General features: G+C 40.8%; 1 protein-coding gene across 1 annotated transcript in view; it reads left to right on the top strand.

Annotated features, from left to right (window-relative positions):
* The window catches only part of ITGA8 (integrin subunit alpha 8), a 190,463-nt gene extending 175,179 nt beyond the window's left edge, over positions 1-15,284 (top strand). The window contains exons 28-30 of the mRNA XM_070800873.1: positions 190-291; positions 10,097-10,219; positions 12,462-15,284. Of these exons, the coding sequence (XP_070656974.1) occupies positions 190-291; positions 10,097-10,219; positions 12,462-12,548 (312 nt within the window). The 3' untranslated portion in view covers positions 12,549-15,284. The remainder of the gene's footprint in view (positions 1-189; positions 292-10,096; positions 10,220-12,461) is intronic.
* The last annotated feature ends 5,517 nt before the right edge of the window (positions 15,285-20,801 follow it).

Genomic DNA, 20,801 nt, shown 5'->3' with positions numbered 1-20,801 from the left:
GAATAAGCGAATGGATCATGAATGGATAGATGGATAGCAAAAAAAAAAAAGTAAAAAAGAGAGAAAAGGAAGAAAGAAGGAGGGAATATTTCTTTGGAAATGGAAAACATTGAAAACAACTGGATGACTGCCAATATAACTTTAAAGTTTTACATGGAATATATTTTAAATAAATATTTTTAATTTCAGAGGAAAAATGATCCCTATTCTCTTGCATCCCTGGTGTCCTTTGAAGTTAAGAAGATGCCTTATAAAGATCAGCCAGCAAAACTCCCAGAAGGCAACATAGCAGTAAGTATCTTAAAATATATAGGTACAAATAATTTCATGTAAATTATTTTTTAAAGCCTTGTTTTGCTTGTGTTAGGTTTAAGTGCCTATTACATTGACTTGAGAAAAGTTTCCCTCTTAAGATTACTGTTTTCTTATTTCAGTCTGGAAATTCTTCAGTGTCATTCGATCAGATTTTTAAAACTTCAATGTAAATTTCTATTCCACCCCACTAAAAAAAAATCACAGGGCAGGACTAAAACCATTTTTTAATTAGGCTCTTTTGTTTGAAAGAAGTTCAGATACTAATTATGATCATAATGGAATCATACTTATTGTTAATTTTAAAGACAGCCTGGTGAGTGAGGTGAGAAGGGAAGACTGTCTTCCTTAGGGAGAAGACCACAGACCAGCTGTATGGACAGTCATTTTTCCTTTCTAAGCAAAGACCAGGCTTCCCTGGTGGCTCAGACTGTAAGGAATTTACCTACAATGCGGGAGACCTGGGTTCATTCCCTGGGTTGGGAAGATCCCCTGAAAGAGGGAATGGCTATCTGTTCCAGTGTTCTTGCCTGGAAAAATCCATGGGGACAGAACAGCCTGGCAGGCCACAGTCCATGGGGTTGCAAAAGTTGGACATGACTGAGCGACTAACACATGTGCGCACACACCCATACCCACAGAAGCAAAGACCAGTATTACCTGGAGGAAAAGTACACTAGGAGCATCATCTGAATTGAAGCTATTAAACATTAAGTCAATCACTAGGTCGTGTCGGACTCTTGAGACCCCATGGACTGTAGCCTGCCAGGCTCCTCTATCCATGGGATTTCCTAGATAAGAATACTGGAGTGGTTGCCATTTCCTTCTCCAGGAGATCTTCCAGACCCAGGGATCAAACCCATGTCTCCTGCATTGGCAGGCAGATTCTGTACCACTGAGTCACTAAGGAACATTACTGATACCCAGATATCTGTCACAGCACAACTGCTGGCATCCTCAGCAACCTGGCAAGGCCATGCAGAGCAGACAGGAGGGTGAGTAACAGAGGATGAACAGGCCCCATCACCAAAATGCTGCCTTTACAGTGAATATGACCACAGCCAGAACTCTGGGTCAGGATTCAAATACTGAGATTTCAACCTTCATCTCTTGGTCACTTCATAGTTATTTACAACCTCGACTTGGATTCTGGTTCCCAGGTCCTTGTTACTCAAAATATGTTTTTGCTGACCAGCAGCATCAGTAACACCTAAGAAATTGTTCAAAATTCCGAAACAGACCTCACCCCAGACCTGCCGAGTCAGAATCATCAGGGCAGCAGGTACACTGTCATCTTTAAGGAGGGTTGCTTTGGATGGTGTAGAGGTCGCCACTCTCATAATTTCTCATCAGCCTAGGTCTTAAAATGGAGCTATTACTCTTTCCAGCCTAATCTACTTGTAGTAATTGAAATCCATCCATTGATTGGTGATTTCCAACCCTGAGCATGCAAAGAATCACCATTCACATGACTTTAAAGGCTTATACATGCTATGTGCTCAGTTGCTAAATTGTATCCAACTCTTTGCAACCCCATGGACACTAGCCCGCCAGGTTCCTCTGTCCATGGGATTTCCCAGGCAAGAATATGGAGGTGGATTGCCATTTCCTTCTCCAGAGGATCTTCCCATCCCAGGGATGGAACCCGAGTCTCCTGCATCTCCTGCATTGACAAGTGTGTTCTGTACAAATGAGCCACCTAAGAAGTCCCATACATGTTAGGACCCTATCCAAAGTGTCAGGATTGAGTGAGTCTGGCATGGGCCCCTGGCACTGTGCTTTAGAGGCTCTACAAGTGATGCTTCTGCAGTGAAACTGGCATTGGGCACCTCTGACACAGGCAGGCAGTATAAAGAAAATCTGCAGATTCCAGAACAGGTTCATTGCGGGCATCACCCCGGCTCCACTCGGCTCTAAGTGGAAACCTTCAGGAGATCACTCTGTGTACCTTGTTGATGCCCTTAACCACATTTACCTGAAAGCATTGTAAAGAAGAGTATTTACATTATATACAAAAAGCTTCAGCATTTTACCTAAAATGAGATAAGTCTCAGGTGTTGATAATAGTAACCTTCCCAAAATGTCTTACCTTCTCCGGCGAAGTTCAATAAGCCCAATTAGAAGCATCCATAGATTCAAAATATCTCAGTAGACTTTGGTGGTATTTAAAGCCAGCACTGCACATATTTCTCCACTTATCACGCCTCTCTTTCTCTCACGAGATGTCTGCCAGAGTTTGAATTTATGTTCAACCTAGAAGACAGAAGCTTTGGGTTTTTAATATAGAATATTCATCCAAGGAGGTTCAAAGGCTTGTAACTCCAAGGGAGATAAATTTGGGTCCTTTGTTTTCTCTGAGCACATGCTCCATAACAGAAACATATGTGACAGTCGGTTGCATCTACAGGATTGTGTCTTTCTGTCCTGGCCACAGGTGCCAGCCTGCTGTTCTCAACTCATCTCAAAAGATTCACAGGATGATGAGATACAGGCTTCCCTCCTCCACACCACCCTTGTTCCTGCATCTTTGAAAAAGTCTTGTTATCTGATGTAGATGATTTACTGCATCATTTATGGAGAGGTTATGGGAAAACCTTTTAGGTCTCCCAGTCTCTGACTGCCTGAAGGAGACGTGGCCAGTAGGAAGGCAGCTGTGCCCTACAGGCTTGGTTTGAGAGGACTGTGCTTGGAACCGGCAGATGTTTTAGAGTGAGTTCTCATCCTTATCTTGAAAAGTACCCAGGAGGAGAGAAGTACTTCCAGATAGCAGAATCAGCTGGACGAGGTGGTTGGAGGATCTTCAGAGCTCCAGTCCACAGTCTGCCATTGGGGAAAGGGTCTCGGTTCCTTCCTTGGTAAATGACAAGAATATTTGCTTGTTTTCCTAGTTCCTTGTAGGTGATGAGGACTCTGCTTGTGCTTCTTTTCAGTGTGGTCATAATGCAGCCATTTCTTGAGCCCTAGATAAGTTTTCCATATTGAAAAAAATAGTAATCCCCAGCTGCTACTTGAATAGTGTCTGGGTTTGTAACAGATGAACTCTCTGCGCCACGTGACACTTGTCATGTTCAGAAGCAAAGGAAAGGTTGCATGATGAGAGGGTCTATGCCTAAATGCTGTATCATTACAGCAGAAAAAAATATTCAGTTATTGGAACACTTTTTTTGCCTATTCATAAACTTTGGTGTTTGTATTGTGTGACTAAAGCCAAATTCCATAATTTACATCTAGAAGAACTTATGATTGTCTCGTGTAACTTGAAGTTCAGTTCACTTCAGTCACTCAGTCGTGTCTGACTCTTTGTGACCCCATGGACTGCAGCACGCCAGGCTTCCCTGTCCATCACCAACTCCCAGAGCTTGCTCAAACTCATATCCATCAAGTTAGTGATGCCATCCAACCATCTCATCCTCTATTGTCCCCTTTCTCCTCCTGCCTTCAATCTTTCCCAGCATCAGGGTCTTTTCCAATGAGTCAGTTCTTCACATCAGGTGGCCAAAATATTGGAGCTTCAGCATCAGTCCATCCAATGAATATTCAGGACTGATTTCCTTTAGGATTAACCGATTTGATCTCTTTCCAGTCCAAGGTACTCTCAAGAGTCTTTTCCAACACCACAGTTCAACAAAGACAGTTATTATAAAGTATTTCAGTGAAATCCTTAATTAAGAACTCACATGCAAATTGGGAGTCCGTTTGACTTTTTTGAATTGTTAGCAAAACTTCAGGATCTTAAAATGGAACTGTGATATTAAGCAATTATCTGGAGTTCAAACCTATCACAGGAACTTCTTATCTCATAAGGGCTGTTTGAATTTTGTTAAAATGTGTGTTCAGCTGGTCCACTTCATGTTATTATTTTGTTCTAAATGGCACTGTCGGTGGAGTGTCTTGGTACATTTATATAAAACATTCTCGTGACCCCACTGAAGTATGTTTACACAAGATTTTGAGATGCATAAATACAGATGTCAACATTAATTACCGTTGCAAATCCGAGGGAGTTTTTTCTTCTACCTTGGTATTTTGTCAAAATATACAAAAACATATCATAAATGTCAGTGATAAAATGTAGGCATATTAAAGATTTATTTATGGTCTTTCCACCATAATAAAGAACAACAAGATTTATGACATGATGAAGGTGAGATTAAATGTTCTCTACTTAGCATCACTTTAAGAACATCTGAACTGCTTACAATTCATGGACCCTATGGACCCTACTTCTTAAAATGACAGATAGTTATATAAGTGGAGTGTTAAAATTTTATACTATTTTTAAAAATAGCTACAGGTTCTTGGTACATTAAAAAATGAAAAACAGTTTGTTGATTAGTTTGCATGTAACTGAATTTTTCTCCATATGTTTTAAGTACTTAAGTTGTTCAATATGAACCTTTCTTAAAGCAGTTAAAGTATGTAGTCAAAACCCAAGTTCTTAAAGTAAAGCTTTAGTCCTAAATACACCCCATCATTGGCCTTGGGACCACCTTCTTGATGAATGAATTTAGTAAAGAGGGTCTTGGGTAATTTGGCTTCTCACACTACTGTGTGAAATTATACAAAAGTTGTCAAGCTGTGCGGTTCAATATGGTACCCACTCGCCACATTGCCATGGATGGTGAGGACCTGAGATGCGGGTGGAGTGGCTGAAGAACTGAAGTCGTTTTACTTCATTTTAACTTACGTAAATGTAAACTTAAAACTATAGCAGTATAAGGTATTTTTTTTTCTTTAATGCAGTTTTATTTTTTGGGTAAGACAACATTTCACTTGAATCAATGAAAGTCTCGTGGTTGTCACTTGCTGCAAGTGTTAAATAAACACTGGACTTTGGAGACTTAGTAAAAAGAAAAGAGGAATAATATTTTTATATCAGTTATACTTTGAATAATAATTTTGATGTTTAGTGTTAAATAAAATACATTGTTAAAATTTATGCCCCATGTTTCTTTTTACTCTTTTTAACTTGACTATGACAAAACTTTAAATGACATGCATCACTTGCCTTATATTTCTGTTGGACAACACTGATCTACAGCAGAGTCATAGAAGGTTCCCTTTTGGAGCTGTTGGTAATACCTATAGAACTTCAGAGAATATGGGTGTTTAATAAATCTTATTTGAAATGAATGAAAATTTCTTACTATAAATCAATGTTTAGTCATTAGAAACTATATAAATTAAGACCTGTTTTTCTCATCTTTATTATTCAATAGATAAGCTTCTTGTGGGCTTGTCAAAATGAGCTGCCAGACAAATATAAACATTAGAAATAACAAAGTTTGGGTATTTTTCAAGATGTTATCTCTTGGCCAAGCTTCCCCTAAACCATCCTAGGGTTTCTACAGGACTAAAACAAATTTAAATAAACATTGGTCCTATAAAAGTGATCAATTAAGTCTTTTCTCTTAAGCTTGCCTGTAGGGTTCAAGTTTCTGGTCTATACAGAGTACTGAGTTTTAGGAAAAGCTTGGCTTTATCTGTTTCCACTTGCAGAGGAAACGCTTCATTTCTATTTACAGACCTGAACATGTGTCCTGACTCCCTAACCAATGTGTTCTCAGAAAGACCTCTCTTTTCAAGACCCGGATGACTCTTCCAATGATGTGATACATCCACCCTTTTCTAGCAACAACCATCTAGCTCCTTAGGCTTGGAAATCTGAAGAAATGCTTCAGGGCACCATTGTTGTTTGTATTTTTACTGTCCCTAGTCTAGCAGCTTCTCAACTAATGCAGTGAAAAACCTGGAAACCACCAGGGGCAACAGAAGTTCTCTGAAGCTGCCCTGGTTTAGGGGCTTCTGGTGGTTCACATGGTAAAGAATCTGCCTGCAATGCAGGAGACCCGGGTTCGATCCCTTGGTGGGGAAGATTCCCCTGGAGAAGGGAATGGCAACCCACTCCAGTATTCTTGCCTGGAGAAGTCCATGGACAGAGGAGCCCCGGTTGAAATCAAGAAGATTGGGCAGCCTCCGTGCCATGTAGATGCCTTAAAGGCAGCAGGTTAGGAGAGCGGAATGCAGGTGAGGGAGCAAAGTCACTGAGCTTGTCTTCCTCTAAAACAGAAGTCCCTTCCTCTTAGTTACAGATGGTGAATGTATATGACATGCTTAATCCTTCCATTGAAAGTGCTCACAGAAAGGATGCGAAATGGCATTTTTCAAATAAAAATAATGTTGCCAGGAGCAAACTGACAACAGTTTTGGTGATGAGAATTTCAGATTTTGGAATAGATAAGAATAGCAGTTATCATCTCTGAGACTGTTTAAAGACTTTTGTCAGAATATTTGGAAGTGAATGCAGACAAAAAGCCAGTAGGTTTTGTAATTATACCTTATAAAGCTGTTTTCTGCTTCTAGAGACCCTAATAAGCATATCCTGTCCGGTTTCATGTTTTATTGGTACTTTTCCATCGCTGCTGTGAAAAATCCTTCAGATATCATTACTAGATCTTTGTGAGTGACTTCCACTGCTTGTTTTTGCAGATGGACCGGTTTCATAGGTGATACATCAAAACCTGCAGTACCACTCTCCACCCACTTCCTATATCCAAAAATCAGTTGTCCCCTACAATCCATTTATTAAGAAGTGGGCATTTTTTAAAAAGATTTAAAAGGCACACAAATTGGAAATGAAGATATAACTGTCCCTTTTTGGAAAAAACAAACAAACAAACAAACCTGTAATATCCAAGTGGCAAAGAAACCCAGGAAAAACTCAGTAGCTGTTCTTCTATTTCTTTTTATTAAACCAACAATTTGAACAGTCTATGGCCTATGGCCCTTATTTCAACTCCTTTAGTTTAGCTTTTTTTTAACTTACAAAACTAGAACTGTTTCCTATGTTATAATAAAACATAGGGAGGTAACTTCAGATATTAATTAGGTCAACTAGAAGAAGGAACATGGAAAAGTATTGTCTGTCTTCCTAAATTACCTATTAGTCAATTTTGGTGGCCTCTAACACATGCACAAAATACAGACCAAAACTACATTGTTTCTTCAGTGAACTTAGAGCTAAGGGGAAGAAACAGATACAAGAAACCTCAGAATTGCCCGTGGCTTCATATTTTCTCTTTTCTAGGTCATTGTATCTGGCTTATGAGTGCGCGACCACTACTACCCTTGATAGTTCCAAAATTCTGAAATTCTCATTATTAAAACTGTACTGGTCTGCTTCCAGTAACATTAGGGTCATGTTATTTTTATTTATTTGGCTGTGCCGAGCCTTCGTTGCAGCATGAGAGCTCTTAGTTGCAGCATGTGGGAGCTAGTTCCCTGACCAGGGATCAAACCCAGGCCCCCTACATTGGGAGCACAAAGTCCTAGCCACTGGACCACCAGGGAAGTCCCTTGGGTCATTTTAAATGATCACTTCATGCTCTTTCTCTGAGCACTGAGAGATGCAGGATTGAGCACTGATTTCACACGTTATCCAGTGTAATTCACCAAAGGAGAGAGATGTGAAGAGAAATGATCCAGAAGTGATCTCACCCTCGACTGACTCGTGTAGCCATATTGTGCAGAGGATCACTTCAGGCGGCGGAATCCAACTGGCATGATAATGCTTGGAGTCTTTCCAGTGCGTTTCATCAGTGTATGTACCATGTGTTCTGTTTTTAAACTGTGGCAAGTACAGAGAATGTGACCCCATCATGGTCATGGAATGCTGCACTTCTTCTCGATATGTTGGACGAATAAGGGCAGTGCCAGCGAGGGAAGCAAGGAGGAAGGTAAAAGGGCAAGTAGTTATACCAGCCTTTCTCTCACTGAAAGCATCGGTCAGGTCCCTGGCATTCCTGACCACGTGGAACCACTAACAGCTTCACTAACATCAACGTCATTGTGTAGCCTGGATATAAGTGATATTTGGGGCTGGAGGATCAAGTGAATTAAGTCATCAGGATGTCTGCTGCACAGGGAACGTAGAATAAAATGAAGGAGTTATAAAAACCTTGGCAGGTTAAGAACAGCACAGGCAGGATGCTCAGATCTAGTTAAGAAGGCAGAGGGAAAGATGTGAGCAGAGGCAGGACCCAGCACTAGGACACAGGCTATGAAAGCACCAAGGTTTCCAGCCAGGGGAACACCAGAGCCACCAAGCCACCCTGAGTTCACCCTCAACTCCTGGTGGGTTAGAGAAGCGTGGCCCAGAGTTTCTGTATGGGAGTCAGGATGGGCTCAAGATTCTTTCAACCAGCACAGTTAAAACAAGGAACATGTGGACCAGCTTAACCGAGGTGATCTTGCGTGTGTGCATGCTCAGTCTCTTCAGTCGTGTCTAACTCTTTGCAGCCCTATGGACCATAGCCCATCAGGCTCTTCTGTCCATGGGATTTCCCAGGCAAGAATACTGGAGTGAGTTGCCGTGCCCTCCTCCAGAGATCTTCCCCACCCAGGGATTGAACTAGCATCTCCTGCATCTAATGCATTAAAGGCAGATTCTTTACCCACTGAGCCACTGGGAAACCCCAGAAGTAAGGGTAATGCTCACTTCTCTCTAAAACCAGATAAGCCTGCTTTGGTGAATAACATTTTAGATCCAAGAATATTTTTCCTTCTCTTTTCTTTGACAGAGGGTGTGAGCGGCAGGGCTGGGTCTCTGCTTGTTTTGTTTTTTTGTTTGGGTGTCTCCAGAGCCTGTGCCTGCATGTGATGGGAGAGCTTCTCCTGCCTACATGGGAGGCAGCGGTGGTTCACACATACAGAACGTGCAGTCCTGCTCGAAAGGTCTCTTTTCTCCTCCAAGTTTCCTTGCAACAGTGGGGCATTCAGTGAGGTCCAACAGCAACTGAAAATGGAATTTAAGACCGAAAGCAGCACCAGCACATTGAGACAATTAATTCTCACATCAATGACTACAGTTACTTTCATGAAATGGGAGATGGTTGGTCTTACGTGACTGTATTAGTAGAGCAACAATGGGCTCTTTGTTGATAGAGCGCAGAGACAGAGCCTAGGGCTAAAGAGGTGGTGACACTGATTAGATCTGTGGATCACTTAGCCCCCTGGGACTCAATTTTCTCATCTGTAAAATGGGGACTTAGGTGATGTCTACCCACTTGCATATCCAGCAGTTGTTTGCAAGTTCATTTCTCAGTGAGGTGAGCTTAGTTCTGTGGAGAAACATGTGTGAATGGACTTGGCTTTTTGTTGGGTTTACTTTGCCATAAAAAGGTCCGTCCTAATTCAAGGTCATTCCTTTCCACCTTGTTGCTTCGTGCTCCACCTCAGTTCTATTCTAGGCTTTCTGGGTTGGTGTAAACCAAACACCCACCAGGTGTCTGTAGTTGGACTTGCATCCAACTTGAGAAGCCTGAGAATGTATTAATGGTTGAGATTCCAAGTTCAAGTGCTGTAAACTCTCAAATCTTCCCCCAGGGTGACTTCAGCTAAAGTACTCTTTGGTAGTTACTGCTTTATTTTTTATTATACTATATTATATATACACTAGTATTTATTATACTAGCTGAAACTCCAATACTTTGGCCACCTGATGTGAAGAGCTGACTCATTTGAAAAGACCCTGATGCTGGGAAAGATTGAGGGCAGGAGGAGAAGGGGACAACAGAGCATGAGATGGTTGGATGGCATCACCGACTCGATGGACATGGGTTTGGGTGGACTCTGAGAGTTGGTGATGGACAGGGAGGCCTGGCATGCTGCGGTTCATGGGATCGTCAAGTGTCAGATATGACTGAGCAACTGAACTGAACTGAACTGCTTTATTTCACTGAATAGATTTTAAATTTGAGCTCATTTCCTTTATTTTCCATTCCAGATTAAAACATCAGTTATTTGGGCCACCCCAAATGTTTCCTTCTCAATTCCATTATGGGTAATAATACTAGCAATACTTCTTGGATTATTGGTTCTGGCCATTTTAACCTTGGCTTTATGGAAGGTAAGTGTATTTGCTTTCTTTTCCTTTTTGAGTAGAGAGGCCACTGGGAGAATTTGAAAGGATATACCTAGGATTTCAAAGAGCCAAAGCTAGAGGCATGATCTGGGAATTTCCAACACAGGGACCTGAAGGGAAAGCTGGGTCTTGTTTGCTTTGGCAAACTTAATATGCTTGTGTAACTGACATTTAAGAAGATTGAGGGTGTTTAATGCTGCTTTTATCTTGCAATTTCTTATAAATAAATATAGAGTTAGAATTTATTAACAAAGACCTATGATCTTCTTTCCAATATGCTTAGAGTGATCATGTTATGATGAAGACTTCTCTTTCTTGTTTAATTAATCAGGATCTTAAGCTTTTTGTTGACACAATCCTATCAGCAATACTTGAGAGTTTTGTAAGCACTACACAGATGCAATTAATATAGTAATTAGTTGATACATGGGCTTTCAATGACACCACATAGATTATGCATGTTCTAATATTCTTGGATTTTTTTTTTTTTTATCTTGCCAACTCGTCCATCTCCATTAGGAAGCCTTAACTTCCTCTTTCATGTGTTTCGCTGAAGTTTCTGCTGAAAGTCTGCAATGGGAATTAATCTCTGGCCCCCAAACCAACAGGCCTGCCAAGTTTCACAGAGCTTTCCATTCCAAAATAGAAACAATGTCACAATGACATGATCATAAGAGCAATTAATCCAGTCACATCTTCAGTTCAGTTCAGTGCAGTTGCTCAGTCGTGTCCGACTCTTTGCGATCCCATGGACTGTAGCACACCAGGCCTCCCTGTCCATCACCAACTCCCGGAGTTTACATCTTAGTTTAGTGCTATTGTTGTCATTCTCCAAAATCATAATGTATTTTTATTTTGAAACAACATGAGACATACTTAACAAACTGAGAAAACCTTTGAGTTAAGTAATGGCTTTTCTGATCTTCATCAGCAGTTTTGTGCCATCCTGAGCCCACACAGGTCTAATGCATGGTCTACCTTTAGAAATAGACTTCTGTGTTAGTATATTATTCATAGTAACTTTATATCCATAAATGATGCAGTGGTATGTAGCAATTGATAGAGAAATGCACTAGTCCTACGAGAGAAAGATGACTCAATGGCTATAAGTGAAAGCTAATGAATTGGGCTTCCAACCTAAGAAACAATAAGAATTAAAATTCTAGGTTTCTAAGGAAAGTTGTACTCTCCAAAACCAAATCCTCATTTGAAACTCAGGAGAGTAAAGATTCAAGAATCACCTCTTCCCCGAATTGCTGATTGATCTCTGGAAAGTTGAGACAGCTCACAAAGCTGTTGAGATGGAAATAAAGGACCCATCTAATTGTCCTCCATGTACTAGATATTCCACCAAGTGCAGAGAGAGAGACAAGCATCTCTCCACCTCTTCCTTTAGTCCATCTTAGGTAGCCCATAGTACGCTTTAGGAATCTGCTTCCCCGGTCAGGAATTCACATTGCTGCCGGCTCCAGAAACATGCAGAAAAGCAGAGAAAAAAATCCATGGGCCAGGTTGCTGTAAGCCCAGAAAAATATACAAGGTCCGTAAGTGGTTTATACACAATGAACATTCTTGGGACTTCCTTGGTGGTCTAGTGGTTAAGACTTCGCCTTTCAATGCAGGGGGTGCAGCCTGGAACACTGATCGGGGAGCTAAGATCTCACATACCTTGAAGCCAGAAAACCAAAATATAAGACAGAAACAATGTTGTAATAAATTCAAAAAAGACTTTAAAAAATGGTCTACATCAAAAAAAAAAAAAATCTTTCAAAGAGAAAGAACATTCTCCCACCCCCACAGGCAGGGAAGGAAGAACGTGGACACTCTGCACAGGCAATGAATTCCTCTGTGCAGGTAAACAGCACACTGCTCTCACCTCCTAATCTGGAGAATTGGGCAGATTATAGTCTCAGAGCACCAGATTCCTTAGACAACATATAAAAGGAGGAAAGTTATTTTTTTAAGATATTTTATGTGGACCATTTTAAAAATCTTTATTGAATTTGTTACAATGTTGCCTGTTTTATGTTTTGTTTTTTTCTGGCCGTGAGGCATGTGGAATCTCAGCTCCCTTACCAGGGATCAAACCCGCACCCCTTGCATTGGAAGGTGAAGTCTTACCACTGGACCACTAGGGAAGTCCTGACAAAGAGAACACTCTTAGAATGAGGGGTTTCATGAATTCTCAGGATGACCTGACTGGCTGGCCCATTTCTGTCTCCCCTAGTGCGGATTCTTTGACCGAGCAAGACCACCCCAGGACGATATGAATGACCGGGAACAGCTGACCAATGAGAAAACCCCTGAGGCATGAAAAGGAAAGCCAAAGACAAAAACAACCTCAATACTACTCCAGTTCAAAGCAAAGAAGGATCATGAGGGTTCAACCCAGGTTGTCCTGCGCCTGCCAGTGTCCTCAGACGGGAGGGCCATGTCATCACCTCATCTACACTGTACTCTGGAGAAGTTTCCATGGATCCTGGTGATCCTGTGGGGAAAGGAAGCCTCCTCAACACTGCAGAAACGCTGGGCAGCCGTGGAAGATGTCTTTGGCTTGAGTCCTTCTGTGTTTGGCAGACACTTTGAAATGGGTATGGGAATGTGAGGTTGCTTTCCAGGTAAATCCATCTGAAGTCTCAAAAAATGCAGTGTCTGAGTTAGGATGGACTTTAGAAGGTGAACTTGGACCAAACCTTCCAACACTACTGTATACAATGGAATATTTGACACCTCCCTCTGGAAAAGACACATTTCTAGTGACATTACAGCTCAGGGAGACCAGCCTATGCTGTTGGGACTGTGAAAGGACCTTGGAAATGGCAGAGATCATCTTTGTGAGCGAGGATAACGATTTATTTATTTATTTTCCATGACTCTAGGCTGACACTCTAGAGGATCTGGAAATTAAAGATTTGGTTCGCTGGTTTTTTAAATCACTCACCAAATTTCCCTCCAAGATGTCTGTTTTGTGCAGAATACATAACTTAACAGGATTTAGGATTTAGATAGGGTTAAGGAAAAGTGAATTGGTATTAGAAGACTGTTTCACTTTCATGACTTCTACATGAAATTACTTTTATTCATGCTTTCAGGGACTCACATCTGCTTAATTTAGCCTTGCAAAAAGTTGCATTGATATCTACTTTTACAAAAAAAAAAATCATCTTTCCATTAACTTAATTAGCAATATGCAAATTTCAAGGGACTCTCAATCCTGAGTGGTACTTAAAAATAATGGTAAAATTTCTAGAGTCCATTCACAAAAAAGCAATTCAATAATTTGGGCAGGCATATTATTTTTAATATCTGTGAGGCAATAGCAATATTTTAATTTGGGATTAAATACCTTTTTACTATACGTCAAACTTACATTCACAGAAAAGACATGTTAAACATAAATAGGAAGAAGCATAAAGTTAGGCATATGTGTGATGAACCTAGAAAACAGATTCCTATGGATTTTATTTAGAACTGCCTGTTCCAACTTTACTTTTCATTTTTCCTGCTAATCGTTATAGTACATGACTTTGGAAAATAATTTTTACTTAAGCTATTTTCCCATCATCTTGAATTTAACCATCACATAAACTTGATGTTTAAAACTCTTGTAAATAATCCATAATCATATGTAACAGTATCGTTTTAAGTAAAATAGACCAGCCAAATTTATATAGTCTGCACAACTTTGTATCCTTTTTATGATAATGAAAAATTATTATGAAGAAGTGCTGAACAAATTTTATATTTATGTGCAATATTTTATAGACCTATGTATCAAAAAGCATGTTTACACTGGCATTAGTTATTTTTTAAATTAATATCCTGAATACTAAGTATGATAAAACCAGTAGACCCCAATCCTTCAGTTTACAAAGCAGTTGGAAAATTTATGCCCCACTTTCAACAATCACACTTGATTTGAAAGATGAGCCAAACTCACAGACACTAAATTTTTGGTCATGCCTTAATCTGGACACGATCCATCTGGCTCCAGCTGCAGAATTTCTTTGGAAACCAAATCAAAGGCACATGGGCGAATACACTGAACAATTCATACTCTGCCTGCTCGTGAATTGAATCCTGTCATGGTAGCAGTTTCAAGGCTGTCAGGAACTGAAGTCTGGCTCCCAGCGTGTGTGGCTGACTTGGGGGTGAGAACTGCACATGTTTCAAAGAGTTTGAGGGTCTCATGTCAGCCTCAGGGGGTCTTAGGTGGTCGTTGTCTGGGTGGAAGTGGTTCTACAGGCAGTGGCTGTCTCTGAGATGAGTGGAAGGAGGAGTCTCTACCTCCAAAGTGACACCCCAACTCTTGTCATCATGCCTGACTTTTGGCCAAGAGAGAATAGCTCCTCAAGGTTTGGGGTCACAAAAGAGCCCTGAGAAAACACACCTGTTGTCTTTCAAGCTAACCTTCATAAAAGAACTCGGAACTCTTAGGGCTAGGACCGTCAAAGCCAGGTCATACAGACACCTGGAGGAAGCTCGAGATGCCAGGAGCAAGGCTGGGATCCAGAACAGAGCAAGGTGTGAGGACTTCAAAGGCAAACTACAGCATCCTCACAGTCTCAGCCCAAAGTGATCCCCATCTAGAAGGACAGGCACTGCTATCTATAGGCAGTTTGCAGAGGGCCATCAATACACACTGAGGTCAGGTGAACCCTCCACGCCTCAGTTCTTGAGTGCCCCTCCACATGGAAAATATTCTAAAAATGCACTGAGCAAATCTGCTTCTCATCATATAAAGCCAATCACTTTCATCATTTATAATATGCTGTTGCTTCTCTTAGAATCTATCTATATATTTCAGATATATCTTTTGAAATACTTTCAGCTGATTTTCAGTACATGGGAAAAAATGGACAAATCAAGTTTTATAAACTTGGAGATTTTTATACACTAAATAAGCAACATGGACCAATTGCCCACTGAAACCCCACTTCTTTGAACTCAGCCCTTTTCTTGTTTTATTTAAATATATGTGTAGAATCTGTGAAGATTTTCATGTACCTATTTACCTTGTCACTAATAAAATTAAAAACTAAAGACCTGATGACATATTTGTGGGGTTTTTCGCAAGCAATGTAAAACTTTCCCATGATGGCAGACATCAAAGGTTTGGGTCTTCACACTTCTTTACCATAAAAACATTTAACATTGAAAGAAATTTGAAAGAGCAAGGACATGACACTTTTTGGAATAATGAACATGTTCTAAATTTAGATCGTGGTGATGTTTGCATGAATACACTAAGAAGGACTGGACTGTATGCATTAAATGGTTGAGTTTTATGGGAATTAAATCTCAATACATATGTTTAAAAATGTGAGTCATTTCTGATACCTACACTTTCATATAATTGGTATCTTTTCCTTTACATTTCCTTTCCTTTTTAAAATTTTTATTTACTTGTTTGGCTGTGTTGAGTCTTTTGCAGCTTGCAGGATCTTTGTCACATCAGTCAGGACTCTCTAGGTGTGGCATGTAATCTAGAACACGTAGACTCAATGGTTGCGACACACGGAATTAGTTGTTCTGTGGCATGTGGGATCTTAGTTCCCCAGCCAGGGATCAAACCCAAGTCCCCTGCAGTGCAAGGCAAATTCTTAACCACTGGACCACCAGGAAAGCCCCTACATTGTCTTCCAAATCGTGTCCATATGAAAACTTCACGTTTTAATGAAGCCTTCCTTTGGGTCATTGACCAATTCAAAAGCTGCTCCTAGTCTCCAATGGCATTTTGTGAATTATGACACTTTTCCAGTTGTTCTCATGACTATTTTCCAGCTGGGCCAGTCCTCTGTGCAAGCAGGAATATCTTTTCACCTTTGTATTCCCTACATTAAGCACCACCATCTGTTACATAGTCAGTGCTCGAAAACCATTCCAAAGTGAATGAATGAATATATGTGCACAGTAATAATCGTGATATGTGCTTTTGTAATCTTTGCTCCTATTACAAAGACTGGAGGTACACGCCTTTTTATATCCTATTTGTAGTGTTCATATGATGTTGTTATAATAGTTACCCAGTGTTTTATCCAATTAGCAGATCATCATTTATTTAACAATACTTCTTATTGGAAATATTTCTTCATAAATTCATTTATTAAGAATAGCATGAAATTGAATACTTTTAAACATGAGGCTTGTTTTCGGTTATTTCAATAAATGAACTTCACAAGAGTAAGGTAGTTTGGTTAAAGTAGATGAAGATTTTTGTACTTCTTGATAATATATTGTTTCTTAAGAGGACTAGATCAATTTGCATTAAATACACCACTTCCTTCACAACTCTGTCAGTATCCTAAAATATTTTGGTAATGATTTTCAAGTATTACTTTAATTTGTGTTTCACTAGTTATTGTTGTGGAGAAGGCGATGGCACCCCACTCCAGGACTCTTGCCTGGAAAATCCCATGGACGGAGGAGCCTGGTAGGCTACAGTCCATGGGGTCACGAAGAGTCGGACAGGACTGAGCGACTTCACGTTCACTTTTCGCTTTCATGCATTGGAGAAGGAAATGGCAACCCACTCCAGTGTTCTTGCCTGGAGAATCCCAGGGACAGGGGAGCCTGGTGGGCTGCCATCTATGGGGTCGCACAGAGTCGGACACGACTGAAGCAACTTAGCAGCAGCAGTATTGTTGATCAGTCACTTGTCATGTCCAAGTCTTTGCAATTCCATGGACTACAGCACATCAGGCTTCTCTGTCCTTCACCATCTCCTGAAGTTTGCTCAAACTTATGTCCATTGAGTCAAGGATGCCATCCAACCATCTTGTCCTCTGTCAAATTCAGTACATTTAATGTATACACTTAATTTTGATTTCTAATATTATTGAATATTCAATATAGACCGATTTATTGATTATATATTTAAATACTTGCCACTTCTCTGGTTGGTATTCATGAATTCCAGTGAAACAAATCCCAGTGCCTGGATGCTTTTCTTATCACCAAAAAAAAGAAGTAAGATGAACCCTTTACTTCACACTATATATTACTCACACTTTAAAGCCTACACATATTGAAAAGCTCAGAATGGTCCAGAGGCACTTATGTGTCCAAGGTAAGAAGTCACAAAACCAAATCTAAGATTTAGGAACATTGGTGCTGAAGATCAATGCATCTTGCTAGTAGAAACTATCTGAGAGGGGCAAGACCTCCTGGCGCACACTCAGAATGACCTATAATGGGCGAGCCCACCTGTTACAGCCTGTGCATGCTCATAGTGGGTAAATAAAAGAACTCTTACCATGTCTTATAGAATAGTCAAGTGCTTTGTAGTTGGATGTATGCAGCTGGAGCTCAGTCTTCGCACCAAATTCTGTTGATAGCATTTTATATGTAGACACTGAGCTGCATCAATACTTTCTAAAGGTTGAGTTGACGTTTGGGTAACTACAGTGGGCAAAATAAGATCAGAATCACTCCTTGTAGAATTCTGAGACAAAGTAGAAGTCCCTCTGGAGTTGCACACTTCCTCTGTGAAAGTTGCACCCTACTCCTAGATTACTTCTATTAGACAGCACCCTGGTGACCTCAGGAAGAGCCCAAACATGAAAACTTTCTGTTGCTATCCATGAATGCCAAGACAGCACCTCTCTAGAATCTAATGTTCTTTTCCACGTGTATAGCAGGTTTTCTCCTTCAGAACTCTGTTGACACTAAAAGGTTGATTGCTTTTAAACATGTTTTTAAAGAATTCTGGATTTTTTTTTTTTTGGCTGTTCTGGGTCTTTGCTGTGGTATGCTGACTCAGTAGTTGTGATGTGTGGGCTTATTTGCCCCGAGACATGTGGGATCTTAGTTCTCTGACCAGGGATTGAACCTGCACCCCCTGCATTGGAACACAACTTCTTAACCACTGAACCACCAGAGAAGTCCCTAAACTCATTTTGGAGTTAAGTAAAATCCAAAGGCTGCCCTCCTCGTGATGCTTAAGTCAATGGCAAGTTGAGAATGGCCAGAGTACACGTGGCATAATTCTGATTGTCATGTTAAGCTCTCCCCTTCAATGCACCCCACAAATACCATCTGCCTGACACTCTGCCTTTTGGAATTGTTTATAAGCTCTCTGTTATTTAGGGTTGTTGGCCAAAATCCACATGGAAATGTAACCTGATACTAGTACCTCTTGACACTAAAAAGTCTTGACTTTAACTTCTATATGTGCCACCACACGACACAGTAGGAATGTTCTTGATATCTCCGCACTGCCGCTCATTTCAACTGTGTACTATTTTGCAGGAACAACCAAGTCTTCAGCAGGTTGTCCTGCTGTCTAACTTTTAGGCCGGATGTTTTCTTAAGCAGTAACAATGGACCTTCCTGGTTTTCAGTTTTTAGATTACAGCATTCATTCACTGAGTCAACTTTAGGATACGAGCAAGTTTAACAATTTTTATTTCTGTGTACGTAGTCACTTTAGTCAGTCATGTCTGACTCTTGGCTCAGCCCACCAAGCCCCTCTGTCCATGGGATTTTCCCAGCAAGAATAGTGGAGTGGATTGCTATGCCCTCCTCCAGGGTTTATCTTCCCCACTGAGCCACCTGGAAGCCCTTTTATTTCTATAAGAATTTTTAATTTTTGAAAATATACAGGTCTCCTCTTAGTTTCCTAGGGCTGCAATTATAAAGTGCCATACACTGGGTGGATTAAAAGCAATAGAAATTTGTTGTCACAGAGTTCTCCAGTTCAGAAGTCCAAGCCAGGCTGTCAGCAGGGCCATGCTCCCTCCTAAGGGGACAGGGAAGGGATTGCTATCATGCTTCTCCTGTAGCTTCTGCTAATTTCAAGCACTCCTTGGCTTGTGAAGGCATCACTCCACTCCTCCCTCCTCACTTGATATTCCTTCTCCCTTCCTGCCTGTCTTGCGTCATCTTCCCTCTGCATCTGTGTCCATGTGTCCCTCTACTTTTTTCTTGTTTTCATGTTTTGTTCTAATGAAAAAACTGATTTTTATGCTTCTTGAAAATAGTGAACACTATTACATTTTATGTTCCCCCAGCTAGAATGCAGACATCATAAAGGCAAGTATTCTGTACCAGTTTGATATGCTTTTTTTTCTTCTTTATAAAAATTAGTTTTATTTGCCCTATCTAAGCATCACTAGGAGGGCAGCCTTTGGATTTTACTTAGCTCCAAAATGAGTTTAGGGACTTCTCTGGTGGTTCAGTGGTTAAGAAGTCACCTTCCAATGCAGGGGATGCAGGTTCACTCCCTAAGATCCCACATGTCTTGGGGCAAATAAGCCCACACAGCACAACTACTGAGTCGGCATTCTTTTTTATGCATATGTTTTTATTTTATTTATTTTAAATTGGAGGATACTTGCTTTACAATGTTGTGTTACTTTCTTCCGTACAACAATGTGAATCAGCCTTCAGATCAGATCAGTTGCTCAGTCGTGTCCGACTCTTTGCGACCCCATGAATCACAGCACGCCAGGCCTCCCTGACCATCACCAACTCCCGGAGTTCAGTCAGACTCACGTCCATCCAGTCAGAGATGCCATTCAGCCGTCTCATCCTCTGTCGTCCCCTTCTCCTCCTGCCCCCAATCCCTCCCAGCATCAGAGTCTTTTCCAATGAGTCAACTCTTCGCATGAGGTGGCCAAAGTACTGGAGTTTCAGCTTTAGCATCATTCCTTCCAAAGAAATCCCAGGGCTGATCTCCTTCAGAATGGACTGGTTGGATCTCCTTGCAGTCCAAGGGACTCTCAAGAGTCTTCTCCAACACCACAGTTCAAAAACATCAATTCTTCGGCTCTCAGCCTTCTTCACAGTCCAACTCTCACATCCATACATGACCACAGGAAAAACCATAGCCTTGACTAGATGAAACTTTGTTAGCAAAGTAATGTCTCTGCTTTTGAATATGCTATCTAGGTTGGTCATAACTTTCCTTCCAAGGAGTAAGCGTCTTTTAATTTCATGGCTGCAGTCACCATCTGTAGTGATTTTGGAGCCCAGAAAAATAAAGTCTGACACTGTTTCCACTGTTGCCCCATCTATTTCCCATGAAGTGATGGGACCGGATGCCATGATCTTCATTTTCTGAATGTTGAGCTTTAAGCCAACTTTTTCACTCTCCACTTTCACTTTCATCAAGAGGCTTTTGAGATCCTCTTCACTTTCTGCCATAAGGGTGGTGTCATCTGCATATCTGAGGTTATTGAGATTTCTCCCGGCAATCTTGATTCCAACTTGTGTTTCTTCCAGTCCAGCGTTTCTCATGATGTACTCTGCATATAAGTTAAATGAACAGGGTGACAATATACAGCCTTGACGAACTCCTTTTCCTATTTGGAACCAGTCTGTTGTTCCATGTCCAGTGCTAACTATTGCTTCCTGACCTGCATACAAATTTCTCAAGAGGCAGATCAGGTGGTCTGGTATTCCCATCTCTTTCAGAATTTTCCACAGTTTATTGTGATCCACACAGTCAAAGGCTTTGGCGTAGTCAATAAAGCAGAAATAGATGTTTTTCTGGAACTCTCTTGCTTTTTCTATGATCCAGCGGATGTTGGCAATTTGATCTCCGGTTCCTCTGCCTTTTCTAAAA

Source organism: Bos indicus, chromosome 13 (assembly GCF_029378745.1).
Source record: "Bos indicus isolate NIAB-ARS_2022 breed Sahiwal x Tharparkar chromosome 13, NIAB-ARS_B.indTharparkar_mat_pri_1.0, whole genome shotgun sequence".
NCBI lineage: Eukaryota > Metazoa > Chordata > Mammalia > Artiodactyla > Bovidae > Bos > Bos indicus.
Note: the sequence above shows the minus strand (reverse complement) of the source record. Positions and strands in the feature narration are given on the sequence as shown.